The following is a 24,018-nucleotide window of genomic DNA, read 5'->3' as shown; positions in this document are numbered from 1 at the left end:
GAGAACTCTTTCCTGCTGTCCTATTGCTCCAGACCAACCGAATTGTCTCAGGCGCATCCTGGTCTCGTGCCCGGCACCAGGAGAAAGTCTCACCCGCCCACTCTGGTATTTGTGATTGCCGACACCAGGTCTGGCTGTGCCCTGGAGCCTCTTCTCTGTGCTGGGAGCACAGGGGAAGGATCTAGCAATGATCCAGTGACCCAGAGTCATGCCAGCCCCACAGCCCCGCCCTCCCGCGCCCCGGGAATTTTCTGCCAGAGACGCTCAACCCTCCGGACCAACCACGCACGTTAACCAGCAGTGGCCAGACACCCAAAGTTTGGGTTGTGGGGTGGAGTGGGCTGGGCCTTCTTCCCAGCAAGGGGAACAAGCCTGAGCACCCACCCGCACAACCCGAAGACCCCGTGACACGGAACGTCTCAGTACAGGGCGAATCCCTCGGGGCCTGGGGGGACACCACCCAGCATGTCGAGAGGCAGCTCTCCCCAGTGGTGTGTGACCTCCAAGGACGGACTGGGTCCCCTTCGTCCTCGTTTCTCTGGGGTGCAGGACAGGGAGAGGCCTCAGTGAACACAGGGGTGGGGCTGACCTCCTGCACGATCCTTCTCAGCTGAAGACAGTGGGTCTGGGTGGAAAGGGATGGAGTTCAGGTGGGGAGGGCGAGAACACCCGTCTCTCCAGGGCCCCAGCTCGGCACCCGGCGCAGACCCCAGCCCTAAACCCACATGAGCTCATGCGAACTGCCCCCGCAAGGGCCCCTCCTCATGTCCCTTCCCCAGGCGAGGGGACTGAGTCCTGAAGCTGGGCGGTCTCTTAGCTGCAGCCGCTCTGCCCCCAAAGGTCCATGTCACAGAGGGAGCAAAATTGGAAACCCGTGTGGGGTTCCCGGGCTCTGTCCGGCAAGATGAGCAGCAGAAGAGCCCGCGGGTGGGAGCTGCCGGCGGGCGAGAGCGGTGCTGTTTTCCAGCTCTGCAGCTCTGGCCAGTAGGTGTCTGTGCAGCTCTCGCCTCTCTCTGATGGCTCCCTCTTCTCAGTAAGATTCTTACCCGGTGCGTGTGTGTTGTGAGTGTGCATGTGTGTGAGTGCCTACAAGCATGTGTGTGATGTGTGCATGTGTGTGTGTGTGTGTGTGGGTGTGTGCATGCATATGTGAGTGTACGGTATGAGTGTCTGCATGTGATGTGTCCGTGAATGTGGTGTGAGTGTGCATGTGGTACGAGTGTGTGTATGTGGGGTGTGTGCATATGTGAGTAGTGTGAGTGTATTTGTGTGGGAGTGCTTGTGTGTATGGTGTGTGCATGCATATGTGCATATGTGGTTGTGTGTGAGTGGTGGTGTGCATATGTGTATGTGTGGTGTGTTTATTTGATTGTGGTTGTGAGTGTGCCTGTGTGTGGTATGAGAGTGAGTGTAGTGTGCGCATGCCTATAATGTGTGAGTGTGCATGCATGTGTGTGAGTGTATGTGCATGTGGTGTGTGCATGCGTGTGGTGTGTGCATGGGTGTGTACATGTGTGGTATTGTGAATGAGTGCATGTGTGTTGCGTGTGTGTTTGCACACATGTGTGTGATGTGTGCGTGTGTGGTGTGTGCATGTGTCTTGCATATGTTCACTGTGCATGTGTGGTATGTTCATATGTGTGCACATGTGTGTGCTGTGTACACATGTGTGTGCATGTCTGGTGCACGTGTGCATGCGAGTGTGTGCATGTGTGTGGTGTGTGCACGCATGTGTGTGCATTGTGTGGTGTGCACATGTGTGTGCAATTGTGCATGTGTAGTGTGTGCATGAGTATTGCATGTGTGTGATGTGTGCATGCATGTGTATAGTATGTGCGTGTGTGCCCATGTGTGCATGTGATGTGTGCATGTCTGGTGCATGTGTGCATGGTGTGTGCATGTGTGAGTACCTGTGCACATGTGTGGGGTGTGCATGCATGTGTGCATGCCTGTGAGTGTTCATATGTGAGCCTGATCATGTTAGCACTCCGCAGGCATCCTAACTGCTAGCTGGGAAGCATGGAGGTGAAGGGAAGTGCTTGGGTCTTGTTCTTCCCCATCCTCGCAGCTGATCAGATCCAAGTTGCCCAGTGAGTACTTGGCGGATCGTTGATCTGAATCCTTCCTGTGACCGAAGCCGTCCATCTGTGGGCGGCCCTGCAGTCCCTCTCTCAGATCCTCGCTTTGTGCTTGCAGCTGCATCCTGACCCCGGTCCCGAGCGGGCGTGTTTCTGGGGAGCGTGGGGGGCTCACACTCGGTCCAACTTCCTCTGTTTACTTGGGAGGGGGACCGGGATCTTGCTTTAAAAGTTGTCCCGGGGCTGGCGCAGCCGGCCAGCGGGAAGGGCTCCCTCCTTGCACAGAGCTGACCTGGTCTGATCCTGGCAACCCGGATGTTCCCCTGAGCCGAGAGCCAGGAGCGAACCCTGAGCACTGCTGGGTGCGGCCCGCCATCCCCCCGCAAGTAAAAACAAACACCCCAACAACTTCCCTTTCCACACGCAGCCCAAGGCACCCCCAGAGCCTTACCACAGCACGCTCTGCCTCTGTTCTGTTTTCTCTTTCCTTAGGAGAAAGCCAGTACCGAGGCCTTGCCTGGGGCTTGGGGCTGTCTGTCTCTCCTCCACCCCCCCAGACGAGTCTGGGGGCCGCAGCTCTTGCCCACCGCACCCAGGGGCCCGCTGCGGGCCCAGAGCTCTGGCACGCGCCTGCCTGGTCTCCGGCTCTCTCTGGCTCCTTCCCTCCTCTCGTCAGGCACATCTTGTTCCCCTCGCTTCCCTCTGTGCTCGATTTAGACGGAGCACTCCCGCCTTCTCCTCTGTCTTAAAGGTACCTTCAGGAGAGCCAATCCCAACTGCCAGGCCCGGTCCTGCCGAGGGGGCCCCAGGGGGGCGAGGGGTGGTTTTCCTGCTGGCCCACACGTGCTAGTTGGCACGGCCACCTCAGTCCCCGGGGAGACAGTAATTGAGTAAATGCTGCTGGGTGCTCCCCTGCACAGGCCAAGACGTGGCCTCCTTCTCTGCCGGCCCTCTCCCCCCCTGCCGGCTTCTCACGCTTCCTAAGGAGCAGCCTCCCTTCCCATCTCTCTCTCTCTCTCTCCCTCTCCCTCTCTCTCCCTCCCTCTCTCTCTCCCCCTCTCTCCCCCCTCTCTCTCCCTCTCTCTCCCTCTCTCTCCTCTCTCTCCCTCTCTCTCCCTCCTTCTCTCTCTCCCTCCTCTCTCTCCCTCTCTCTCTCTCCTTCTCTCTCTCCCTCCCTCTCTCTCCCTTTCTCTCTCCAACTCTCTCTCCCTCTCTCTCTCCCCCTCTTTCCCTCTTTCTCTCCCTCTCTCCCTCCCTTTCTCTCCCTCTCTCTCCTTCCCTCTCTCTCCTCCTCTCTCTCTCCCTCCCTCTCTCTCCCTTTCTCTCTCCAACTCTCTCCCTCTCTCTCCCCCCCTCTTTCCCTCTTTCTCTCCCTCTCTCCCTCCCTTTCTCTCCCTCTCTCTCCTTCCCTCTCTCTCTCCTCCTCTCTTTCTCCCTCCCTCTTTCTCTCTCTCCCTCCCTCTCCCTCCCTCTTCCTCCCTCTCCCTCCCTCTCTCCCTCCCTCTTTCTCCCTCTCTCCCTCCCTCTTCCTCCCTCTCTCCCCACCCTCTCTCTGTCTCTCTCTCTCGCTTGCTTTTTGGGTCACACCCGGCGATGCTCAGGGTTACTCCTGGCTCTGCACTCAGGAATTACTCCTGGCGGTGCTCAGGGGACCCTATGGGATGCTGGGAATCGAACCCGGGTGGGCCGTGTGCAGGGCAAACGCCCTCCCCGCTCTGCTGTCGCTCCAGCCCCAGCCTCTAGTTTCTGACTCAATGGCTCCTCTGTGCAGATGGACGCCTCCTTCCCGAGCACAGGCCCGAGCCCCTCTCTGGCTCAGTGTCACTCCCTGGCACGGCCTTGCAGAGCCCTCGCAGGGCCCAGGATTAACGGTCTGGGGGTTCTGGCCTGCTCAGACCCAACCTGCCTTTCAGTCCCAACTACTCCTTGTCCCCTGGGCCCGGGCTCATTGGGGAAAGAGTCCCTGCCTCAGCCCCACCCCCGCCGCAGGCCCGAAACAGCGCCCCCTGCTGGCCAGCCTCTCATGAGCCTCGGTTGCCTTGGAAAAAGTAGCCAGGGATGGGCCCAGCTCCTCCCCTGCCGGCCAGACAGTGCTCCTGGCCCCTGGCCACGATGAAGGACTGCCTGAGTGCTCGGAGCTAGGCCGAGGGCTCAATCGCATTTCTCACAGTTTCCCTGCGACTCTGGATGCTAACGCGCGCGTGACCCTCATTTCACAGACAAGCCCCCCTGAGGCCCCGCGAGGTGAAACTGTTTTCTAGGGGCCTTGCGGGTTGTAACAGATCTTAGACCCAACGCTGCGGTAGCCGCCAGCCGCTGCTGTGATGTCCGGGGAAGGAAGGGAGTTTCGCTCGCACCTTGACCAGACTCCAAAGGCTGCAAGCGCAAGGCCCCTTTATCGCTAGCTTGAGCCAGGGTCCGAGCCTCATCCAACGCAGTGGAGCCTCGACAAGGACCCCGGCTGCGAATTCTGAGCAGCTTCTATAGGGTTTGGGGTTTGGTTACATAATAGCATTTTCCCAGGAACTGGCAATATGTTTCCATATGAACTGGCAATATGTTCCCAGTCCCCACTCCAGGGACCGTGTTTCCTACTCCTGGTCCCAGTCCCGCCCTGTGACTCCACCCTGTGACTCCGCTCCCTCGGCCTCTCTCCTTGGCTGGGCGCCACTGCCCGCGCCCCTGCTCTGATGGGCCGCCCCCACGGGGCGGTTTATCTGCCCAGGGTGATACTGTTTCTGAGAAGTCGGGGCTTTCTGATGGGGAAGCTGAGACTGAGGCCTGCTGAGTCTCGGTCCTAAAGGGGGCCCTGTCCTGGCTCCCCTCCGGCCTCACACCGGTGGTCAGGGCCCTTGCCCGGCGCTGCCGTCCCAGCCTGTGTAGAGGGCGAGAGAGCTGCCGCTGCAGACCCGCGCCCCGAACCCCAGCGGCACCCGCTGTCTCGCAGGTGAGGGGAGGGAGCGCGAGGCACGCCCGCGGCTTCTCCAGTTCCCCGGCCCCGCCCGTGAGGGCTGAGCACGCTGCCTCCCCCCGGGCTCTGGCCTCACCGGGGCTGAGCCCCGAGTTCTTGAGTTCTTGCTTCTGCGGCGGCCACCTGCGTTTTCAAAGTCCTGACTTGGGGATCAAAGCTGGGCCCAGGGCTGGGCGCCTCCCTCTCCGGCTGGGTGCTGGAAGCATTCTCATAGCCACGAGCCCCTGGCATAAAGGGGCGCCCCTGGGGGTGCCTCGATATGGGGGGGTAGAGCCGGGGGTCCCCAAGGGTGCCTCACTTGGTGGGGCAGGACCTGGGCTCTTTTCTGCCACTGGCACTTAGGGACCGTGACGGGCCTCAGGTGCTTCTGACGCTCCTTGCCCCCCGCCCCCTCCACTCGAGGAAGAACATCTCGTGGGTTTCTGCCCGTGGAGAGAGTCGGCCTCCACGCAGGGAGCCGACAGACGGCCGCCCGTCCCCAGCTCCGTCTCCACTCTGAGGGGCGCCCGGGAGGCGTTGGTTCAGCGCGCACCTTCCGGAAGCAGCCCCTGAGGCAGGCGCTGTCCCCGGCCCCGAGGTCCCAACACCTGCCCACGGAACCCGTGCCGGGCGCCCGCCCTGCACGTGCTTATTCATGTGCTCTTGGGGCTGCACCTGCCCGTGGCCAGGGGCTACCCCCAGGGCAGTTGCTCCCCGCGGTGTCCTGGGACCAGGTGGTGCTAAGCAGCCGCCCAGCGAGTTTGGGCATTTTCTCTCGCGCTCTGCGGCTTAGAGCTGAGGGTCCTAAGGGGTGGTCCTCTCTTCTGGGGCAGAGAACTGGAAGGTTTCGTTTGTTCATTCATTCATTCATTCATTCATTCATTCATTCATTCGTTCATTCGTTCGTTCACGCACACATATATTGTCCCAGGCCTTGTGGTGAGAAAGATAAAGGTGTTGCCCTCCAGAAGGGGGCGTTTTGGGGTGTGGGGTGCATGCTTGCATGTCAGCAGAGGATAAACGGGTTCATAAATACGGGCGTTTCAGATGGCTGGCAAGGGCTCTGAAGAAACGGAACTGGAGGGGGGCTCTGGGAGTGGGGGGAACACTGCAGGGCAGCCCCGAGGCCAGGGGGTGGCCAGTGAACAGGAGGTGTGTCGGGGCCAGCAGAGCTGAGGTGAGGGGGGACCCCGGGTGATCTGTCTCCAATTGCAGCCGGGCGCGAGAAGGAAGCGTCTGCAGGACTGCGAGTTGGACCTTCTGGCTCCGTACTTACGAAGGGCCCCTCCGACTGGCGTGGGTCAGCAGGTGGGGGTCAGCAGTGGGGTCAGCAGGCATTGGAGGGGAGGGAGGAGGGTCCGTGTGGGTGTTGCTGCCACCTGGGAGAGGAGCAGAGCCAGATCCACCCGCCAAGAAAGGCCTCCGAGCTCAGGGGGCCCTTTGAGAAGTCACGTGGGAACCTGTGCTGTTACTAATGACTTTTGAGTGACACGTTGATCAGCCCAACGCGAAAGGGCGGGTTCAGCCGGAGACCACTGCTGGGGAGAGGCGAGGGTGGGAGTGGGGGCGGGGGCGTCCCCAGACTCGCTAGCAGAAACTCGGTAGAAGAGCGTTCTTTTGGATTCTCCCGGTGTTCGCTGTGGACACCTCGGTGTGTTTTTAAAGTGGGTTTATGAAGTTAGTTCATAAATTTCAGAATGCGTGATCTTAAAAGCCAATGTATTTTTGGAACAGAGTGCTGATGAGTTGTTTTCTTTTTTTCTTTTTTCTTTTCTTCTTTTTTTTTTCCCCCGCCCTATCAAAGCCTGCAATGCCGTATATTTTTAGTACCGTTGGCCACAATTAAGGCAGGGCCCTCCGCTGAGCTAATTTTGCACCCCTTGTTTTAGCTTCAAGTATCCATCCTGGGCTATCTCCAGAATATCCATGCCTTGGAATCTGGGTGCTGGTGGCGTCGCTGAGCAGCTCGGCCTGCTGCCTCCTGAGGAAGAAGAGGGATCACTCAGTTTCCCGGGTCATCTCAGCCGCTCCCTATGTGCGGAGAGTGCCCCTGGCACAGCCCCTTAGGCTGCAAGATTCTCTTTGAGATCAAGAATCCTAAGTAGGGGCTGGAGTGATAGCACAGCAGGGAAAACATTTGCTTTGCATGTGGCCAACCCGGGTTCAATTCCCAGCATCCCATATGGGGTGTTACCAATAAATAAATAAATAAATAAAAGAATTACAGGGGCTGGAGCAATAGCACAGCGGGTAGGGTATTTGCCTTGCATGTGGCCAACCCGGGTTCGATTCCTAGCAACCCATATGGTTCCCCCAAGCACCGCCAGGGGTAATTCCTGAGTGCAGAGCCAAGAGTAACCTCTGTGCATCACTGGGTGTGACCCAAAAAACAAAGAATCCTAAGTTGTTCCATGCCTTGCTTCCCCCCCCCCCCCAATTCCTCTTTTGCATTTAGGTGGATTAAAGACATGGGGGGAAACTGCAGTTTTCCGTTTTGTCCGAACCGCTGAGAGATTGGCCTATCAGGAGCTCTGCAGGCCCAACCTGCCGACTTTAAGAAAACGCGGTTCTTTCGGCGGTGGCAATCGTGACCAAGTTTGCCCTTCCCTGCGTGGCCACCGTGACCACCTTGAAGACGCTTGGGGCCTCTGTCCTTACAGAGCAGATGGGGGCATCAGGAGGAGATGTTGATTTCGGGGCAAAGTTTTCTATTTTTTTTTGTTTCTAGAAAATAGAAGTTGGGGTGGTGGGGGCGGGGTGGGGGTGGGGGAGGACAGACCTAAACCTGGCTGCCTGCTGGAGGAGGCAGCCCCGCTGTGTGGGCGGCTCCCCAGTGGCTCTTCCCTCCCTGGGGGTAGCTGAGTGGGGCTCAGCGAGGTGGCCAGTAGGAGTAGGAAAGCAATGTGTGGGCAGGCCGCCGGCGCTTTTATTAGCATCTTCATTGTACTGCTTCTCACCGAGCCGGGAGCATGAACCAGCCTCAACCCTCCAATCTGTGCGGCTTCCTAGTCACACACACACACACACACACACACACACACACACACACACGCACACGCACAGCACAGACACACACACACACACACCCAACCCTCCAGTCTGTGCGGCTTCCTAGTCACACACACACACACACACACACACACACACAGACACACACACACACACACCCAACCCTCCAATCTGTGTGGCTTCCTAGTCACACACACACACACACATACACACACACACAGACGCCGAGCACACACACACACACACACACACACACCCAATCCTCCAGTCTGTGTGGCTTCCTAGTCACACACATACACACACACAGAGGCCTGGAGGACACACACACACACACACACACAACCTTCCAATCTGTGTGGCTTCCTAGTCACACACATACACACACACACACACAGAGGCCTGGAGGACACACACACACATACACACACACTCTCTCTCTCTCTCACAGACACACATGCATGCGCGCACACAAACACACACACACACACGAGCCTCAACCCTCCAATCTGTGCGGCTTCCTAGTCACACACACACACACAGACACAGACACACACACATACACACACCCCTGGAGGACACACACACACACACACACTCTCTCAACCCTCCAATCTGTGCGGCTTCCTAGTCACACACACACACACACACACACACACACACACACACACACACACACACACACACACCGCTCTGGGGCGTGGGGGTGGCTCCAGATTGACCTGGTAGCTGGAGGTGTTGGGGTTCTCGGGCTGAGAGTCACCCCTTGGTGCTTGCAGCCGCCAAGCCTGGGTGGGGCTTCCCAGCTGCCGCCCCCTCAGCCCCCCCCAGTACCTAGTGTCCCCTGTTCCGTTCTGTCTGCTGTGCCCCCTGTAAATGCTTCTCTCTTGTCACCTGAAACACGGAAGGATGGCTTAATGAAAATGCTAGAAAAAGAAAATGACTTGCAATAGAATATTTGGAGGATCTGTCCCCTCCAGGAAAATTCAATGAGAGTTTGTGTCATGGGTGTTAGTGATTGAATTGGCTAAGCAGATACATGAAAAAAATAGAACATGCACACACACACACACACACACACACACACACACAGGTAAGTTGAACTACTTCCTTCTTCTTCCCCGCTCCCCCTCCCTTTTCTTCCTCCTAAGCAGGACTGGGGGGCCTGGGGTCCCTCCCAGCGACTCTCAGGCAAGTGGGCCACGCAGGGCCCACTCTTTGGAGCAAGGATCGTGAGGCCTCCCTGGTGGCACTCGGGGGCCTCCGGGACTATTCAGGGTTGAAACTTGGGTCCGGGTCCACGCAAAGCATGTGCCCCTGGCTTCTCTCTCCCTTTCTTGAATAGAAATTCTTGGAAGTGCTGTGTTTGGGTTGAACTTTAGTTAAAACTGGTACTTGGAATTACAGTCTTCACTCGATGTTGGACACCTGTACACTGCCACTGCCCTGAAGTTTCTAGGCCACCATGGCTAACTTCAGAACCTCAGTCAAAGGACGATCCAAAGGTACCAGCCCCAGATGCTGGGGACCAGCCTCCTTTGAGTTTTAAGTGGCTTGACCCCCAATCTTGGGCACTTCTAATTCGCTCCAGGGTTCTTAATCCGGAATAAACATCAAAGTCGCCTGGGAGCTTAATAAAAATGGAACTGCCCAGGAGTTTTGTTTTGTTTTGTTTTGTTTTCTCTCTTTTTTTAAAATTTTATTCTTATGAAGTTGTTCACAATAATTTATTACATTCAACATTTCAACACCAATCCCACCACCATTGCACCTTCCCACCACCATTATTTCGAATTTTACCATCACCACCCAAGCCTGCCCCAAAGGCAGGTGCTAAATGATTTATTTTATTACTTTATATTCCTTGTTATGAAAATTGGCTAAAAAAATGATCCAAAAGGGTTTCCTTAGAGGAAAGTGTATGAAAATTGCTGTATCTCACCTTTAAGCCATTAAGTTCCTATATAAGAGATCACTAACATATTGTTACAGCTTGAACCTTGTGTTGACTGTTTTTTTTTTTTTAAATCAAGATAGGTTGCCTTCTGCTTTCCATCCCATCAAATGTAGTATACTACTCTTGGTACATCAGTGGCATAGAGCATTTGTGGCCACGTGTTCCAGGAATTCTAAAATTTTAAATAGGGTGATACAGCTGGAGTTAAATTTTCAACTGGATGGTGACTTTGGGGTCCGGAGGCATCTCTGCAGCGTATTACTCTCATCCAAGATTTATTTGTGGGCTGGAGCAATGGTACAGTGGGTAGGGCGTTTGCCTTGCATTTGACTGACCCGGGTTTGGATTCCCAGCATCCCATATGGTCCCCTGAGCATTGCTAGGGGTGATTCCTGAGTGCAGAGCCAGGAGTAACTCCTGTGCATTGCCAGGTATGACCCAAAAAGAAAAAAAAAAGTAGAAAGCCGAGATTTATTTGAACCTCTGGATTCTGGCAGTTATGAGCTTATATGACACCAGAATCAGTTTGTGGGTGTGGCTGCCAGGCTCCTGTAAGCACTGGGATGTGGGGGGAGGGTGCCCATTCCTGACCCCTTGTGAGCCTGGAGATTTCAGTCACAAAACCCACAGCCCTGAGGTTTTCAGTGGATTCACTCTCGTGCGTGAGGGGCTCATCCTGAGCCTGTGAAAGTCAGCTGTGAGTAGCGCGGTGACTGGCTTCTGGAGGGTTCCAGCTGCTGGGGCCCTGCTGGGCAGGTGGAGGGACTCCCCTTCCCCCGTCCCCTCCCCCCCTCCCCGCCCAGGACTTGCTTTTGTCTTGTCAGTTTATGATTTAATTGGTCCACTTGGGCCCTGAACTTGGATTTTTCATTTTGTTTTGTTTTTAAAAGAGGCTTAATTTTCTTTCTTTTTCTTTTCTTTCTTTCTTTTTTTTTAAGCAGTTTTAGGTTCATAGTAAGCTCAGAGGGAGATTCTGAAACTTCCCATTGGCTCTCTGTCCCCACAGATGCACAACCCCTCCCCACCACCACCCTCCGGCTCCCCCTCAACCCCCCCCCGCCCCGCCCCTCCCCGGCACATCACTATCCCGAGAGCAGAGGGCAGGGCCTGACGGAGAAGCTTTCCACAGCTTCCTGGTGATCCCCACCAGCAGCGGGTGGGAAGGTTCAGGAGGTGGGGCTGGCGCTAACACTAGAATGACAGCTGGGGCGTTTGCAGGTTTGCAGGTAGGTGGGATCCCCAGCATCCCACCTGGGCCCCAAAACACCACCAGGAGTGATGCCTGAGTGCAGAGCCAGGAGTGACCCCTGAGCATTGCCAGGGTTATTCCAAAAAAGCAAAAACAAAAACAAAAACCCACCCCAGGAAGGTGCAGTACTCTTGCCCCGTCCCCCCGCTCCCCCCCCCACCCCCCGTCACCCCCCACGGCCGTTGGTGGGATCGGCTCCTCGCCGGGTTTAGCCACAGCAAGCTGACTGTCGCTTTTTTTAGATGTGATTTTTATTTATTCTTAAAAAGATAATAATAATAAAAAAAGATTTCTTTAGCATCTTTGTTCTGAAGCGCTCCTAATTGCTGTACTTAGAACTTCTAAACAGTGAACATTTGCCAAGCCCCGAAATAGCAGAAGGAAGAGGTTGGACTCGAGGGCCGAGCAGGGCTGGTGGGCGGCACACGTGCCCCTCCATTCAGGACCCGACAGCGCGTGGCCTGGATCAGCTTCGAGTCCTCCGTCTGAGTCTGTCCGGGGCGTCCCTGTCCACCCCCCCTCCCGTGTCGTGTCCACGGGCGCGTCCTTCTGCTTGTGTGGCACAGAGGACGTGACCTCTGTCGCCGTCTGTGCCTCCGGAAAGTGACACGTGGGGGATCCCTGAAGGTTCCGGGACCCCTTTTGTGGTTCGCCCTCCCCTCTGGGGGCTGTGTGGAACTCCTCCAGGGCCCTCCACCAGAGGGGAGTTGGGGCAGAAAGGAAAGCCCCCCCCCACCCCTGCCGTCACTCGAGGCCATGCCGGGCAACCCCTTGCATCTGGGCCGGAACGGGGAGGTTGTGCGGGCAGGAACCGGGCGGGTGAGTGAGATGCTCGGAACTTGGTTGCGTTTCCAGCCCCCAGTGAGGTTTCCAAAGGAGATTTATTTCTAGATTTCAATTGCCATTGCCCATTTCTATGAATAATCGACATTTGTTTTCAAGTGAATAATAGCACAGAGCCAGCTCAGCCCCCTGAGTTTTGCTATTTCGAGCCACCGTTTCAGCCAGCCTGGGAGGCCCGTGCTCTTCACGCCGCTGCAGGGATGGCGGGGATGAAATCGACACGGCGGTAGTAGCGGGTGGCACGGGGTGGGGGGGACCCTCGCGACTTCCCCGGTGCGGTGCGATGGGCCCTCCACGGGCTCGCTGACTGCGTTCTCGCGAGAGCTCTCACGGGTAGCTGAGAACGATTCCCACGGCACAGCTGAGGGCGCGGCTCTGTGAGTGAGGGGTGGGAGAGGGCGGCTGGACCCCCGGGCCTGGGCGTGCCGGGTTCCCAGGAACCTGGTCTGAGGCCTCCACCCTTGGCTGGCCGCCGCGCCGTGACCTCAGCCATGGCAGGAAGTGGAGTGTGCACCTCTGGGTAAGACATCACTCCCGGGCCAACTAGCTTCTGCAGCTCCAACCGCCCTGGCTCTGCCCCGCCGCCCTCCGTGGGTCGGGACCCTGGCCGTGGTCTCCAGCCCTGCCTCTACCAGCGCCCGTGTTTGAGCCCAGGGCGCCGACCACTGAGGCACACTGCCCTGGAGGAGAATCGTCCCCTCTGGACTGAGACGGGATGTGAGAGGGCTGTGATCCCAGGGGCGGGTGTGGGGGTAAGTCCTTCCTCTCCGGGGCCAGGAGAGCTTCCAGTTCCACTCTCTCGAGGTCACGTTGCAATGGTTCTGTGATGTTGTCGTGTGGGTCCCAGTGGGGGTATCAGGATAGTCCAGCACTCTTGGGAGGGCGTGACCGGGCCCCCCCCCCCGGGTCCCTCCAGGGCCACGCCTGCCCAGGTGCCCTAACCCCTGTGCTCACCCTGGCCTGCAGAAGCCATTCCCGGGCTGGTGGCTTCCCTCGGCCACTGAGGGAGCTGTTGTGGGGAGCCGGGACCCAGCGTGCCCCGCTCTGGGGGGACAGGCCCAGGGTCCTCAGGTGCTGCTGTAACCCGCCCATGAGCAGAGAGACTGGAAACAGCAGCTGTTTCCTCTCCTAGTTCCGGGGCTGACGTCCCAGGCGGGTTTCACTGAGCTGAAGATTAGACGCAGGCCACAGACTGCACGTGCTGGGCCCCCAGGGCAGGGAGCCCGTTTCCGTGCCCTCCCCACTTCATGGAGGCACCCCAGTTCTTCTGCCCGCTTCTTTGGGCTTCAAAGCCAGCAAAGCCGCATGTTCAAGTCTGTCTGTCTGTCTGTCTCCCCCTCTTTCTCTTTGTGGGGGAGGGATATGTCAGGCCACACATGGGATGCTCAGGGCTTACTCCCGGCTGTGCGCTCAGGGATCCACCCCTGATGAGGCTCAGGGGACCGCGTGGGGTGCCAGAGATCGAATCTGGGTCATTCGTGGGCCAGCAGCTGCCCTACCCCTCGCCTGCCTCCCCGACTCCTCTCGCTCTCCCCTTCCTCCCGCTGGCCTCCCTCTGCCGTCACGTCATCCTGCCCCTGCTCCTCCACGTCCACCTCCGAAGGGCCCTGGTGATGACGTTGGATCTGCTCCGGCCCCCCGGGCCGGTCCTCCCCCACCTCTGCACCCTTCACTGAGGGCCCGAGGCCTTGCACCCTGGGCGACGCACTCGCCTCGCGTGGGGATGAGCCTGACTCGATCCCGTCCTGGTACCAGCTATGGTTCCGAGAGCGCCGGAGGGAGCCCTGCACGTTTCTCGCTGTGTCCCCCTGCTCATTTCCTCCCGGGGTTGCTCCCTGCGGGCTCTCTGCCCTCTGCAGGTCAGCCCCCGAGAGCAGGGGCCTGTCGGTCTGCTTCTGCAGTGCCGGCGCCCGGAACCGTTTCTGGACCAGAGTAGGGCACCGGCACCGTCCCTGCGTGTCGAGTGAGCCGCTCGGTGCCACAGCCTCGGCGCGCCCCGGGTCCGAGAGCCTTTCACTGACTGTCCAGCCTGCCCTGGGACACAGAAACCCAGAGACCTCGGCGGCTGGGTTCTCCCCCATGTCCCCGCCCCCCTCCCCCCCACTTCCTCTGCGCCCTGCTGCCTGTGTGTAACCTCAGAAGTGGCACAATCCAGCCCCCCTGGTGGCCGGCGGGACCCTGGGAGGCCCTGCTCTGCCACATTGGGCACCTGAGGGCCCCCCCCACCCCGACCTTGCCTGTCCTCCCCGCAGGTCAGCTGTGTCGGGCCTGGACTCCCCTGCCAAGACTAGCTCCATGGAAAAGAAACTCCTCATCAAAAGCAAAGAGCTGCAAGACTCCCAGGACAAGTGCCACAAGGTATTTATCTCCGCCGCCGGCCTCCCTCCTTGCTCCAGGAACCTCCCGACAGTATATGCCGAGGGAGCCGCCGCCCGGGGCCGCTGCTGACCCCACCGGAGTGAGCCGGCCAGCGGGGGAGCCAGGGAAGTCCGCGCCCGAGCCTCCGCTGCCCGGAGGGCCATGAAGCCGGGCCTGGGCCTGGCCTGCAGCCCTTTAAATCTAAAGCCCGCGGAGGCCCTGGATTTAACACTGGCCCGGTCCTCGGCACGACCCAGCCCGAGGTCTGCGGCGTGGGGCGTCGCCCGTGGCTGAGATGCATCCCGCCCGCTCGGAGTGAGGCGAAGACGGCTCTCCTCCTAGTCTCTTGAGCCTCCTGCTCATGTCCCTGCGGCCTCTGTGTTGACCATGCTCCGCGTCTCTTAACGATCGAGCACTCTTCCTGCCCGGGGCTGCCGCTCTCTCGAAAACTCTCCACCGGGCGCTTCTTGGCCGGGGACGCCAAAGCGGGCAGACGAACCCCCGCTAGCTCCTTGGCCCCGTCCTGGATTTGGTCCTCTAGCACTTTGCAAGGAGATGGGGGGAGACCAAGATGGATTTGGGATAAAATTAGAGTGACGTCTGGCAAAAACCCACAAGCTCCCTCCGCCCCACCCCCCCCAAAAACAAAACAAAACAAAACAAAACAAAAACACCACAAAGCCAACAGGTGACAAAACCCAGTCAAACACGATGCTTGTGGCTTGCTTGCTCACGGGGTAGAGAAGTGACCAAGCGTGAACCGAGACGTGAATGAGAGGAGAGACTTAGCTCTGGGACCGCCCTCGTGAAGAGCCCGTGTGCCCCGGGCGAAGAAACAATGGTATTCTCACCCCCCCGCTTTGGCGAGCCCGCCGCCCGAGCGCCAGCCCCGCCACCAGGTGGCCGTGGAGGCGCCCTCTTCCCCCCCTCCCCCGCCCCCCACCCCCAGCTGTGTCTGCACTCCGCCGCGCTGGGGGGCCCCCCTTAACCCGCCCGTGTGTCTGTTTCAGATGGAGCAGGAAATGACCCGGTTACATCGGCGCGTGTCAGAGGTGGAGGCTGTCCTTAGTCAGAAGGAGGTGGAGCTGAAGGCCTCCGAGACTCAGCGGTCCCTCCTGGAGCAGGACCTGGCCACCTACATCACAGAATGCAGTGTGAGCCTCCCCGCGCCCCTTCCCTCGGAGGCGGCCCGTCCTGTGTGTGTGTCTCATCCTGTTTCATGACGGCCCCCCGAGGCCCCCCCCCGCAGCCAAGGGCAGGGAGCAGAGAGGGAGAGTCCGCAGGCCGGGCCTGCGACGGGCAGAGCCGGGGCCCAAGCCCGGGCCCAGGAGCCAGGGGCCACCAGGGGAGGCCGGGCAGCCCCCCGAGCCTCGAACCCGCCACTGATGCCGCTGTCTCCCAGCCTGCCCGCTGCGCCCTGGTCCTGTCCCCGACAGACGGCCCCAGGGGCCACCCCTCCCCACTAGGCGCCAAAAAAGAGGTGTTGACGCTTCCGGAAAGGGGCTTCCACCGGCCAGACCCGGGGCAGCGACAGGGAGGCTCAGCCTAGAAGCCCAGACCCGCTGCCATCGCATACCATGTGACTTTGATTTATTTTTTTTTCCCCCTCTCCCTTTCCTTGAGAGTAGACTGTCTTCTCCATTGTCTCGTGAAAAGTTTTCATTTGGGTGTTATTATTTATTTATTTTTTTACCGTGCCCAACTCAAAGAGTCATAAAAGAAGTTGAATCACATGTTTTCCCAGGTGCCCACCGCACACACACACACACACAAACACACACTCACTCACACTCACACTCACACTCATACACACCAGCACCCCCCACCTCCAGGGGAGAAGAACCCTCCAGAACGCAGCTGACTGGGAATGACTGCTCTGCTCCCCTTCCAGTGCTCCCCTTCCAGACTTGGCTGCCTGTCGGTCGGCGGGAAGCTATTGGGCTGCGTATCTCAGACCCCCATTGTCATGCCCCTGAAGCATTGAGGGACCCTTCCGGGAGAAAGGGGCCCGGGCCCCCTCAGCCAGCTGGTGCCAGGGTCTTCAGGGAGCAGGGGTGGGGAAGTGCTCCTGTGACAGGGAGAGTCTCCGAGAGCCCGCCAGGAGCCGCTGGCCCAGGGCAGGCTTGGTAGTAGCTGCCCAGGCGGGGCTGGCCAGCGCTAGCGAGGGCGCTTCCTCGCATTAGCGTCCCAGGCACACAAGTAAGTATCAGCCAGGCCAGGAGACGGGCCGTCCCGCCACCCCGGCGGAGTTGCTCTTTCTTGATCCCAGCCTTCTTCCAGGATGGACCCGGGACCCAGGAGCCCGCCGGAACCCGCTGCCGCCCGCCCGCCGCCCGAAGCGGGCTTGGTGCCCGCCCCGCAGCCGGCCGCTCCCTTAACGAGCCTTCTCCGGCAGAGCGGCGTCCACGGGGCCCCCCTATTAAAATCTCTGCTTTCCACAGAGCTTAAAGCGAAGTCTGGAGCAAGCGCGGATGGAGGTGTCCCAGGAGGACGACAAAGCGCTGCAGCTTCTCCACGATATCAGAGAGCAGAGCCGGAAGCTCCAGGAGATCAAAGAGCAGGTACTGCTCAGACCTGCTCGCTGCCGGCCAGAGCCGGAGCCGGAGCCGGAGAGGCAGAGCGAGGGGAGGGGAGGGGCGGGGCGGGGAGCCGGGGATGTAGGTCACTTGGAAACTTCCGACTGCCCGTGATTTATATAAACCACGGAGCGCTGGCGCCGCTCGCTCCCTTCGGAACTCGGCTCCCAGACGTAGCGGTGCTCGTCAGTGAGAGGTGGAGGTTTCTGGCAAGGCTGGGAAAAAGACTCGGGCCTTGGCGGGGGCTGGGGGGCCGGTCTGGCCCACCACCACGTTTTTCTGTGACTGCGCCGAGGATGGCTTCTGCGTTTTCCCGACGGCTGGGGGGAGAGAGCGGCCGTAGAGAGAGGGTGCCATGCAGCCACTAGATGGAACTTAGAGGCCCGAAGGATGGGCGCGCGGCCAGGCGCATCCGTGGACCCGCCGTGGGCCGAGCATCACGCGGAGAGGCAGGGGTGAGTCGCGACCTGTGTGTGCTCTGCAGAGCTAACCTGGCTTTCGGTCTAGCTGTTTAGCCAAAAAGAAAAAGAATTTTTTTTTTTCCAAAAGTTTGCCAGTCTCTCTCTTACTAGAGAAGGACTCTGTAGGCAATGTACTTTCCATAGCTTTCCTGGCGCTCACGTAGCGTTTGAGAGCAGCTAGGATGAGGCGTTGTTTTCTCGGCATGAAGGAATGGTGTGTCGGAGCAGAGTGAAGCTGAGTTAGATAGAATTCGCCCGGAAAATCCAAGAGACGAAACCATCCCAGGTGTGTCCACAAGAGAGAACTGGGACCTTAAAAATAGCCCATGTTTTTTCTACCCGCACCCCCTCCCCGCTCCACACGCATCATTTCCAAAAAAGTGTTTTATTTCTAGATGGTTCATTTTCATTTTGCTTCATTGTTTCATTTTTAGCCTGGATTCCCTACCCCCGACCCCCACCGTCACCCCCTCCCCCGCCCCCCCCGCAGTCCTTTGAAGAAATCCTAAGTTCTCAGAAGCGTGGACACAGGGCTGGCAGTGCGCCCTCGCAGAGCTGACCCGTCCACGCTCCACTGCCAGGCGGTGCAGGTTCATGTCAGAGGGAGATGCTGGTGGCAATGGATGTTTTTGTTCCTGGGGGCACAGAGAGAGCCACCGGGGTGGTGCTGAGGCGAGAAACTCCTGCAGGGCCAGGGCGAGAGGACAGCGGGTAGGGTGCTCTTCCTGCAGGTGGGCTTCCACCGCCCCCCCACCGACTCCCTAGACGGCCCCCCAATCCCACCAGGAGTGATCCCTGGGTACAGGGCTAGGACTAAGCCCTGAGCACTGCCGGGTGTGGCCTTAAGCCCCCATCCCTCCTCTCCCCTCCCCTATCCCCCCAAAACAACCCAAAGCCCTGCCAACAGTTCGCTCCGTTCCCTGATCTTCAGTGTATGCGCTATGGCGTATGAGGGATGGCTGGGGAAGGGTAGTGGGTGGGTGGGGGAGGGAGGGCACAATGGCTACGATCGTCAGCATGATCTATTTGCCACTTTCATATTTAAAAATAGCCGGTCCTCTTGCTCGAAAAACAAATGGTTTCGATATACGTGCCCAGGAAACATTGTAATCTGATTCTGAACGCCACCACGAATATGAGAGAATTTGAAGTTTGCACCTTCCTTGGCCCCTCGATTCATGCCCCTTTTTCAGCAGCATAGCCTTCATCCGGAAAGTTTCAAGAGGTAGAATTTTTTTTTTTTCCTCCCCCCCATCTGTTGAAAAGTGTTTGGAAATTTGCTTTTGACGACGTCCTGGGGAACTGAAAGCCGTGTTCGGCCACCAGAGGGAGCCGCTGGCGTCCCTGAATTCCCTCAAAACAGCCGGGCCAGGGCATTTTGGAGAGGTATAATAAGCTGGCGGGTGAGTTCAAAGAGCTGTCTTTTATGATTCATATCACAGCTGGTGGCATGGATTTGGCGGCTGCTAAAAGTTCTAAAACTTCTCCATTTTAGATTTTATTTCTCATCAGGAGGGTTTATTAAAAGGGACTCTCGGGAATGTTTTGCAGGCACAAGATGCCTGCAGTTCAGAGGGGAGGAGCGGCCTCGTGCCCTCAGAGGCTGCTGGGTCGGTGGCGGTGTCTTGGCTCCCACCGGGTGGGGGCATTTATTCCCCATCCTTTTCTTTCTGAAGCCACTCTGTCCAGCTACTTAGCTTATTTTCAGCCGCTCCGCTTAATCCAGCAGGTATTTGGATTTGCCCCCAGAATGAAGGCGTCGTCGGGAGTCTCTCTTGCCCCTTTGGGTCACGTGCCACCCTGGTGGTCTGCACCCCTGCCCACCATCCCCTGCCTCAGGAGGGGAAGCAAGTCGGGGACCATAGAACTCGTTCTTGATGCAGGATTGCTGATTGGATGGGACCCTGTCGGCTCTTTCCTCCACCCCAAATTCCCAAGTGCCACTCAGGAGACTTGCTCTAGGCGGTCTCTGTATTTGTTCCCCCCACCACCCCCACCCCAGCCCTCGCCTGTTTCCCTTTGCTGATCCCTTAGCTCTTACCTACAACCCACTAGGTCCAGGGCAAGAAGCGGTCTCGCTCAGCTGCCCGATTTTCCCTGAAGCAGGGAATTAGGCTAGTGATTGGCTTTGCGGGATCCCCTTGAGGAGGTCAGCATAGTCACGGTGGCTTAGCCCACGAGGTGGATTTTATTCTGAAGTTTGTAGCCGACTGGGGGCTGACAGAGATGTTGTTTGCGGCTCAGGGGAGAGAGGGCTGGGGTGGGCTGCGGGGTGGTGAGCAGGCCCTTGGCAAAATGCAAAAAATCATGCTCGCTCTCTGCTGACGTAAGCACGAAAGAAAAGGGAGCCCAGGAGGGGTGGGGGAGACGGCCAAGATGGTCTTCTCGCCCTTGGCTTCCCCTGAAGGCCGTCGGGGGGCGGGGGGGGGCAGCCTCTCCTCCAAGTTCAGCGTCAGTGGAACTTTCAGGGACCCTGAGAGGTTTTAGGTTTTTTTTTTGCTGTGTTTGCGGTTTGGTTTTCTTTTAATCGGAGGGGGAAAAAACGGAAGTTTTAAATCAGCTTCACTTTGTAACTGCAGCCTCTGAGATGGGATCAGTGATCAGTCATAACCCTCGTCTGTAGAAGTCCACTGAGCAAGTCTTACTCCTAGAAATCCAAAGGAACCCTTGCCCAGGGGCTGGGCAGAGAGGGCAGCTGCTCAGGGGTGCGCCTTGCATGCAGCCGACCCTGGTTTGATCCCTGGCACCAGATGGTTCCCTGAACCCCGCCAGGAGCAAGCCCTGAGCATAGTCAGGTGTGGCCCATTTTTTTTTTTTTTAAAGAAAGAAAAAAAGAAGAAAAAAAAGAAAGAAAAAAGAAACGCTTATCCACAGAAATCCAGTCTGGTTGCTTAGGTTGTATGTGGTCACGAGCTGTGTCCATAGAAATTCTGATTTTTGCCAACAAAACTTTATATTCTCACCTTTGCCCCCCCCCCCCCCGTTTTTATAAGCCAATGCCTATTACTTGGAGAAATAATAATACTGAAAAATAACAACCCCCCCTCCTTGATTTGAAGTTTCCATTTTGATTTTAGAAATTGTTTTCAGAACAGGCTGCGGGGCTGGACCCCGTCCAGGGCGTGTGGAGGGCGCAGGCACGTTCCTCCTGAGTTATTTTGGCCCGTGTCTGTTGCCGCTTCCAAATTCCAGGGTGACTTGCATTTCAGGAACAATGTCGTGTTCTTCACGCAGCTTGGGGCCCCGAAAAGTTAATGGTGAGAAGCACGACACCATGACGTTCCCCTTCCAGGATTCTTATCCCCGGTGGTGTCCAGTCTCCCTCCCCACCTGTGCCCGCTGAAAGGTTAATCTCAAAGCAAGCACCGTGTCTAATCGTGCTGAGGGCGTGTGACCTCGAGAGGACATAGCCACACAAATAAATGATCACTGTTGGAGGCACGCCCCGGCCGGCAGTTTATCATCCCTGTTGTGCACAGAACGGCTGTTTCTCTCTCCCCGTGGCCGGGCCTGAAGGGGCTGGCGCTTACTGCCCGTTGCGCGCCCTCCTTCGGGCAGAGGGTCTCGCTAGAGCCCCCGTGGCTTCCAGATGCTGTCGCCGATGGTGCACGGACCGTTGAGAGCTTTAACATCCTTCCCTCCCCTCTGCAGCCACGCCCTTTCGCCTCCTGGTCACCCTGCTTGCTCTCCGGGTCCCTTCACTGCCCCCCTCCCCACCTCCCGCGTCATTTCCCCCAGGCCCGCTGACCCTCCCCTTCCCCTCCTTGCCTCCCCTCTAGGAGTACCAGGCTCAGGTGGAAGAAATGAGGTTGATGATGAATCAGTTGGAGGAGGACCTCGTCTCTGCCAGACGACGGAGCGACCTCTACGAGTCCGAGCTCAGAGAGTCTCGGCTGGCAGCTGAAGAGTTCAAAAGGAAGGCTACGGAGTGTCAGCACAAACTGCTGAAGGTCGTGCCGCCGGCTGTGTGTGTGTGTGTGTGTGTGTGTGTGTGTGCTCGCGAGCGCGCTCGCGCGCGCATGCACACGCTTTGAAAAGTGTTGGGATACCTTGGACAGCTCCTCCTCCCCGTTTTCCAAAGATTCCCGTGGGGTGGAGAGCTAGCACGCGTGCAGGGCGCTTGCCTTGCCCTTGGCTGACTCTGACTCAGTCCTCAGCACCCAGGAGTGATCCCTGAACGGAGAGCCAGGAATCAGCCCCGAGCACCACTGGCTGTGCGCTTCCCCCCCTTCCCCCAAGATAGCACATCAACCCTTCTTTTCACCCCAGAGACCCGGGAAGTGCAAGCAGGTGGGGTTCACGGTGAAGTTTCTGAGGTATCCTAGCTTGTTGTGTCTTTTGCATTATAGGCGAAGGATCCGGGGAAGCCTGAAGTCGGGGAATTTTCCAAACTGGAGAAGGTACTTTCCATGGTTGAACTTGCTGCTTTTGGGAAGACTGTCTTTTCCCCGCCCCCACCTGGGGTACTTGGCCAGTCATTGATTGAGAATGTCCTTGCAGTAAACAGAAGGGTTCTTCCGGGTTCCTCGTCCCATCTGCCCTCTGGGCATCCCCAAGAGGGGCGACGGACACCCCTGCTGTTGTTTGGTTTCCACGGCTGCGCACAGCGATTTCACGAGCAGTGAAACACGTGTGGGGAATCCCCCGCGCTGCCTGGCTTCGGGTTCCCTCTTACCGCCCTCACGTGGCTCACGCTGAGGCGCCAGCAGTGCTCGTGGGGAGGTTGATGTCTGGGGTCAAAGGCTTCTCCATCGGTAGCCACCGGAAAAGCCGAACCGGAAAGACCTTCTGGGAACAGGGCACCGGGCTGTCCCGGGACCCTAACGCCGACTTGCCGTTTGCTCTCTTCCCGGGTTTTCGTTCTAGATCAATGCGGAGCAGCAGCTCAAAATTCAGGAGCTCCAAGAGAAACTGGAAAAGGTGAGCCCGGAGCCAGCGGGGTGGGGGGCTTGCTCCCCTCCTCGCCCTTCCCCTTTCCAACCCCCTGTCTTGGCCTCGTCCGGGAGCACCGAGATGAAAGTGAAAGGATTAGTCACCCGGCACCAAGGAGAATGAAGGCAGGGGGAGCGATTACCTGGAAGTCTCCGTGTTCTGAATATTCCCTTTCCTTTGGAGATGTGTCAGCAGTGTTTATTTTTAAAAGCCAAGCTGTGTGAGACTCTCAAGTAAAAGTTCTAATTATACGCCAGCAGAGCCCAGGAGAGGCTGGCTTCCCTCCCCGCAGGGCCCGGCCGCCCGGTCTGCCCATCTCTAAGGGCGGACCTCCAGCCTGGCCCTCGGCGCTCTCCACTGAGCCGTAGTCCTGGCCCCGAGGATTTCCTTCTCTTTCCTGAAAGGAAGTCAGCCGCCCCTGCCCTGCCCTGGCTTCCGTGTGCCACACTTCTTTGTCCCGGTCTCTGGTTCTTTGCTGAGAGTCTGCCGCCCCCTTCCACAGAGAAACTCCTGAGGGGAGGCATGTTTTCATCCTGAAGGATTATGCAAACCACAAATGTCAGCCCCAGATTAATGCAAAACTCCTAGCAGGCATGTAAAAGAACAAACGCAAAAAAAAGAGAACAGGGCCCAGAGCTGTAGCACAATGGGTACAACTCGTGCCTTGAACAGGGCCAACCTGGTGTGATTCCCCCCACCCCCATCCTGACAGTATATATCTCTACTAAAACACTTATATCTGATTAGTTTTTTAAAATGATTCAGTTTTTTAAATGAAGGAAGCTTAAGTCAAACTAAATATTGATTTACCATCCACCTTTCACTGGATCGATAGCACAGCGGGTAGGGCGTTTGCCTTGCACGTGGCCGACCCGGGTTCAATTCCTCCACCCCTCTCGGAGAGCCCGGCAAGCTGCCGAGAGTATCCCGCCCGCACGGCAGAGCCTGGCAAGCTGCCCGTGGCATATTCGATATGCCAAAAACAGTAACAAGTCTCACAATGAGAGATGTTACTGGTGCCCGCTTGAGCAAATCGATGAACAACGGGACGACAGTGCGACAGTGCTATTTCACGAGCTCAGTGGCCCCTGTGGCAAGTTGCTCCCGTATCGAAGAGGGCTGGTCTTGAAGCTGGCTTTTACTTTTTTGTTTAGTTTTGTGAGCACTTTTCATTGAGGACTTAAAGTTCTCAGTTAACCTCAAAGGGATTAAGGCACTTGCTTTGCACACTGTCGACTCCAGTTTGACCCCAGGGACCGCACGTGGTCGGACCCCTGAACACAGAGCCCAGAGTGAGCCCCTGGGCACCACCAGGTGTGACTCAAAGACCTCCACACCTGCCTCCGCAGTTTTTCATTGCAGGCACGTGTGTGTGAGGTTGTTGGCCTAACACTTCGACCTCGCCTGTGGTGCTCTGGGGGCTACAGGTGTACTGAAGACTGAAATCGGGGCCCGAGCAATAGCACAGCGGGGAGGGCGTTTGCCTTGCACGTGGCCAACCTGGGTTCAATCCTTGACATCCCATGTGGTCCCCTGAGCACCGCCAGGAGTAATTCCTGAGTACAGAGCCAGCAGTAACCTCTGTGCATCACTGGGTGTGACCCAAAA

At 57.8% G+C, this 24,018-nt stretch overlaps 1 protein-coding gene across 1 annotated transcript in view; it reads left to right on the top strand.

Moving 5' to 3' along the window:
- CIT (citron rho-interacting serine/threonine kinase) overlaps window positions 1-24,018 on the top strand; it is a 168,524-nt gene that overhangs the window by 71,221 nt on the left and 73,285 nt on the right. Inside the window, exons 10-15 of the mRNA XM_055147097.1 lie at window positions 14,336-14,441; window positions 15,452-15,595; window positions 16,883-17,002; window positions 21,258-21,428; window positions 21,828-21,878; window positions 22,345-22,398. Of these exons, the coding sequence (XP_055003072.1) occupies window positions 14,336-14,441; window positions 15,452-15,595; window positions 16,883-17,002; window positions 21,258-21,428; window positions 21,828-21,878; window positions 22,345-22,398 (646 nt within the window). The remainder of the gene's footprint in view (window positions 1-14,335; window positions 14,442-15,451; window positions 15,596-16,882; window positions 17,003-21,257; window positions 21,429-21,827; window positions 21,879-22,344; window positions 22,399-24,018) is intronic.

This window comes from Sorex araneus, chromosome 9 (genome assembly GCF_027595985.1).
Source record: "Sorex araneus isolate mSorAra2 chromosome 9, mSorAra2.pri, whole genome shotgun sequence".
In the NCBI taxonomy this organism is placed as follows: Eukaryota; Metazoa; Chordata; class Mammalia; order Eulipotyphla; family Soricidae; genus Sorex; species Sorex araneus.
Note: the sequence above shows the minus strand (reverse complement) of the source record. Positions and strands in the feature narration are given on the sequence as shown.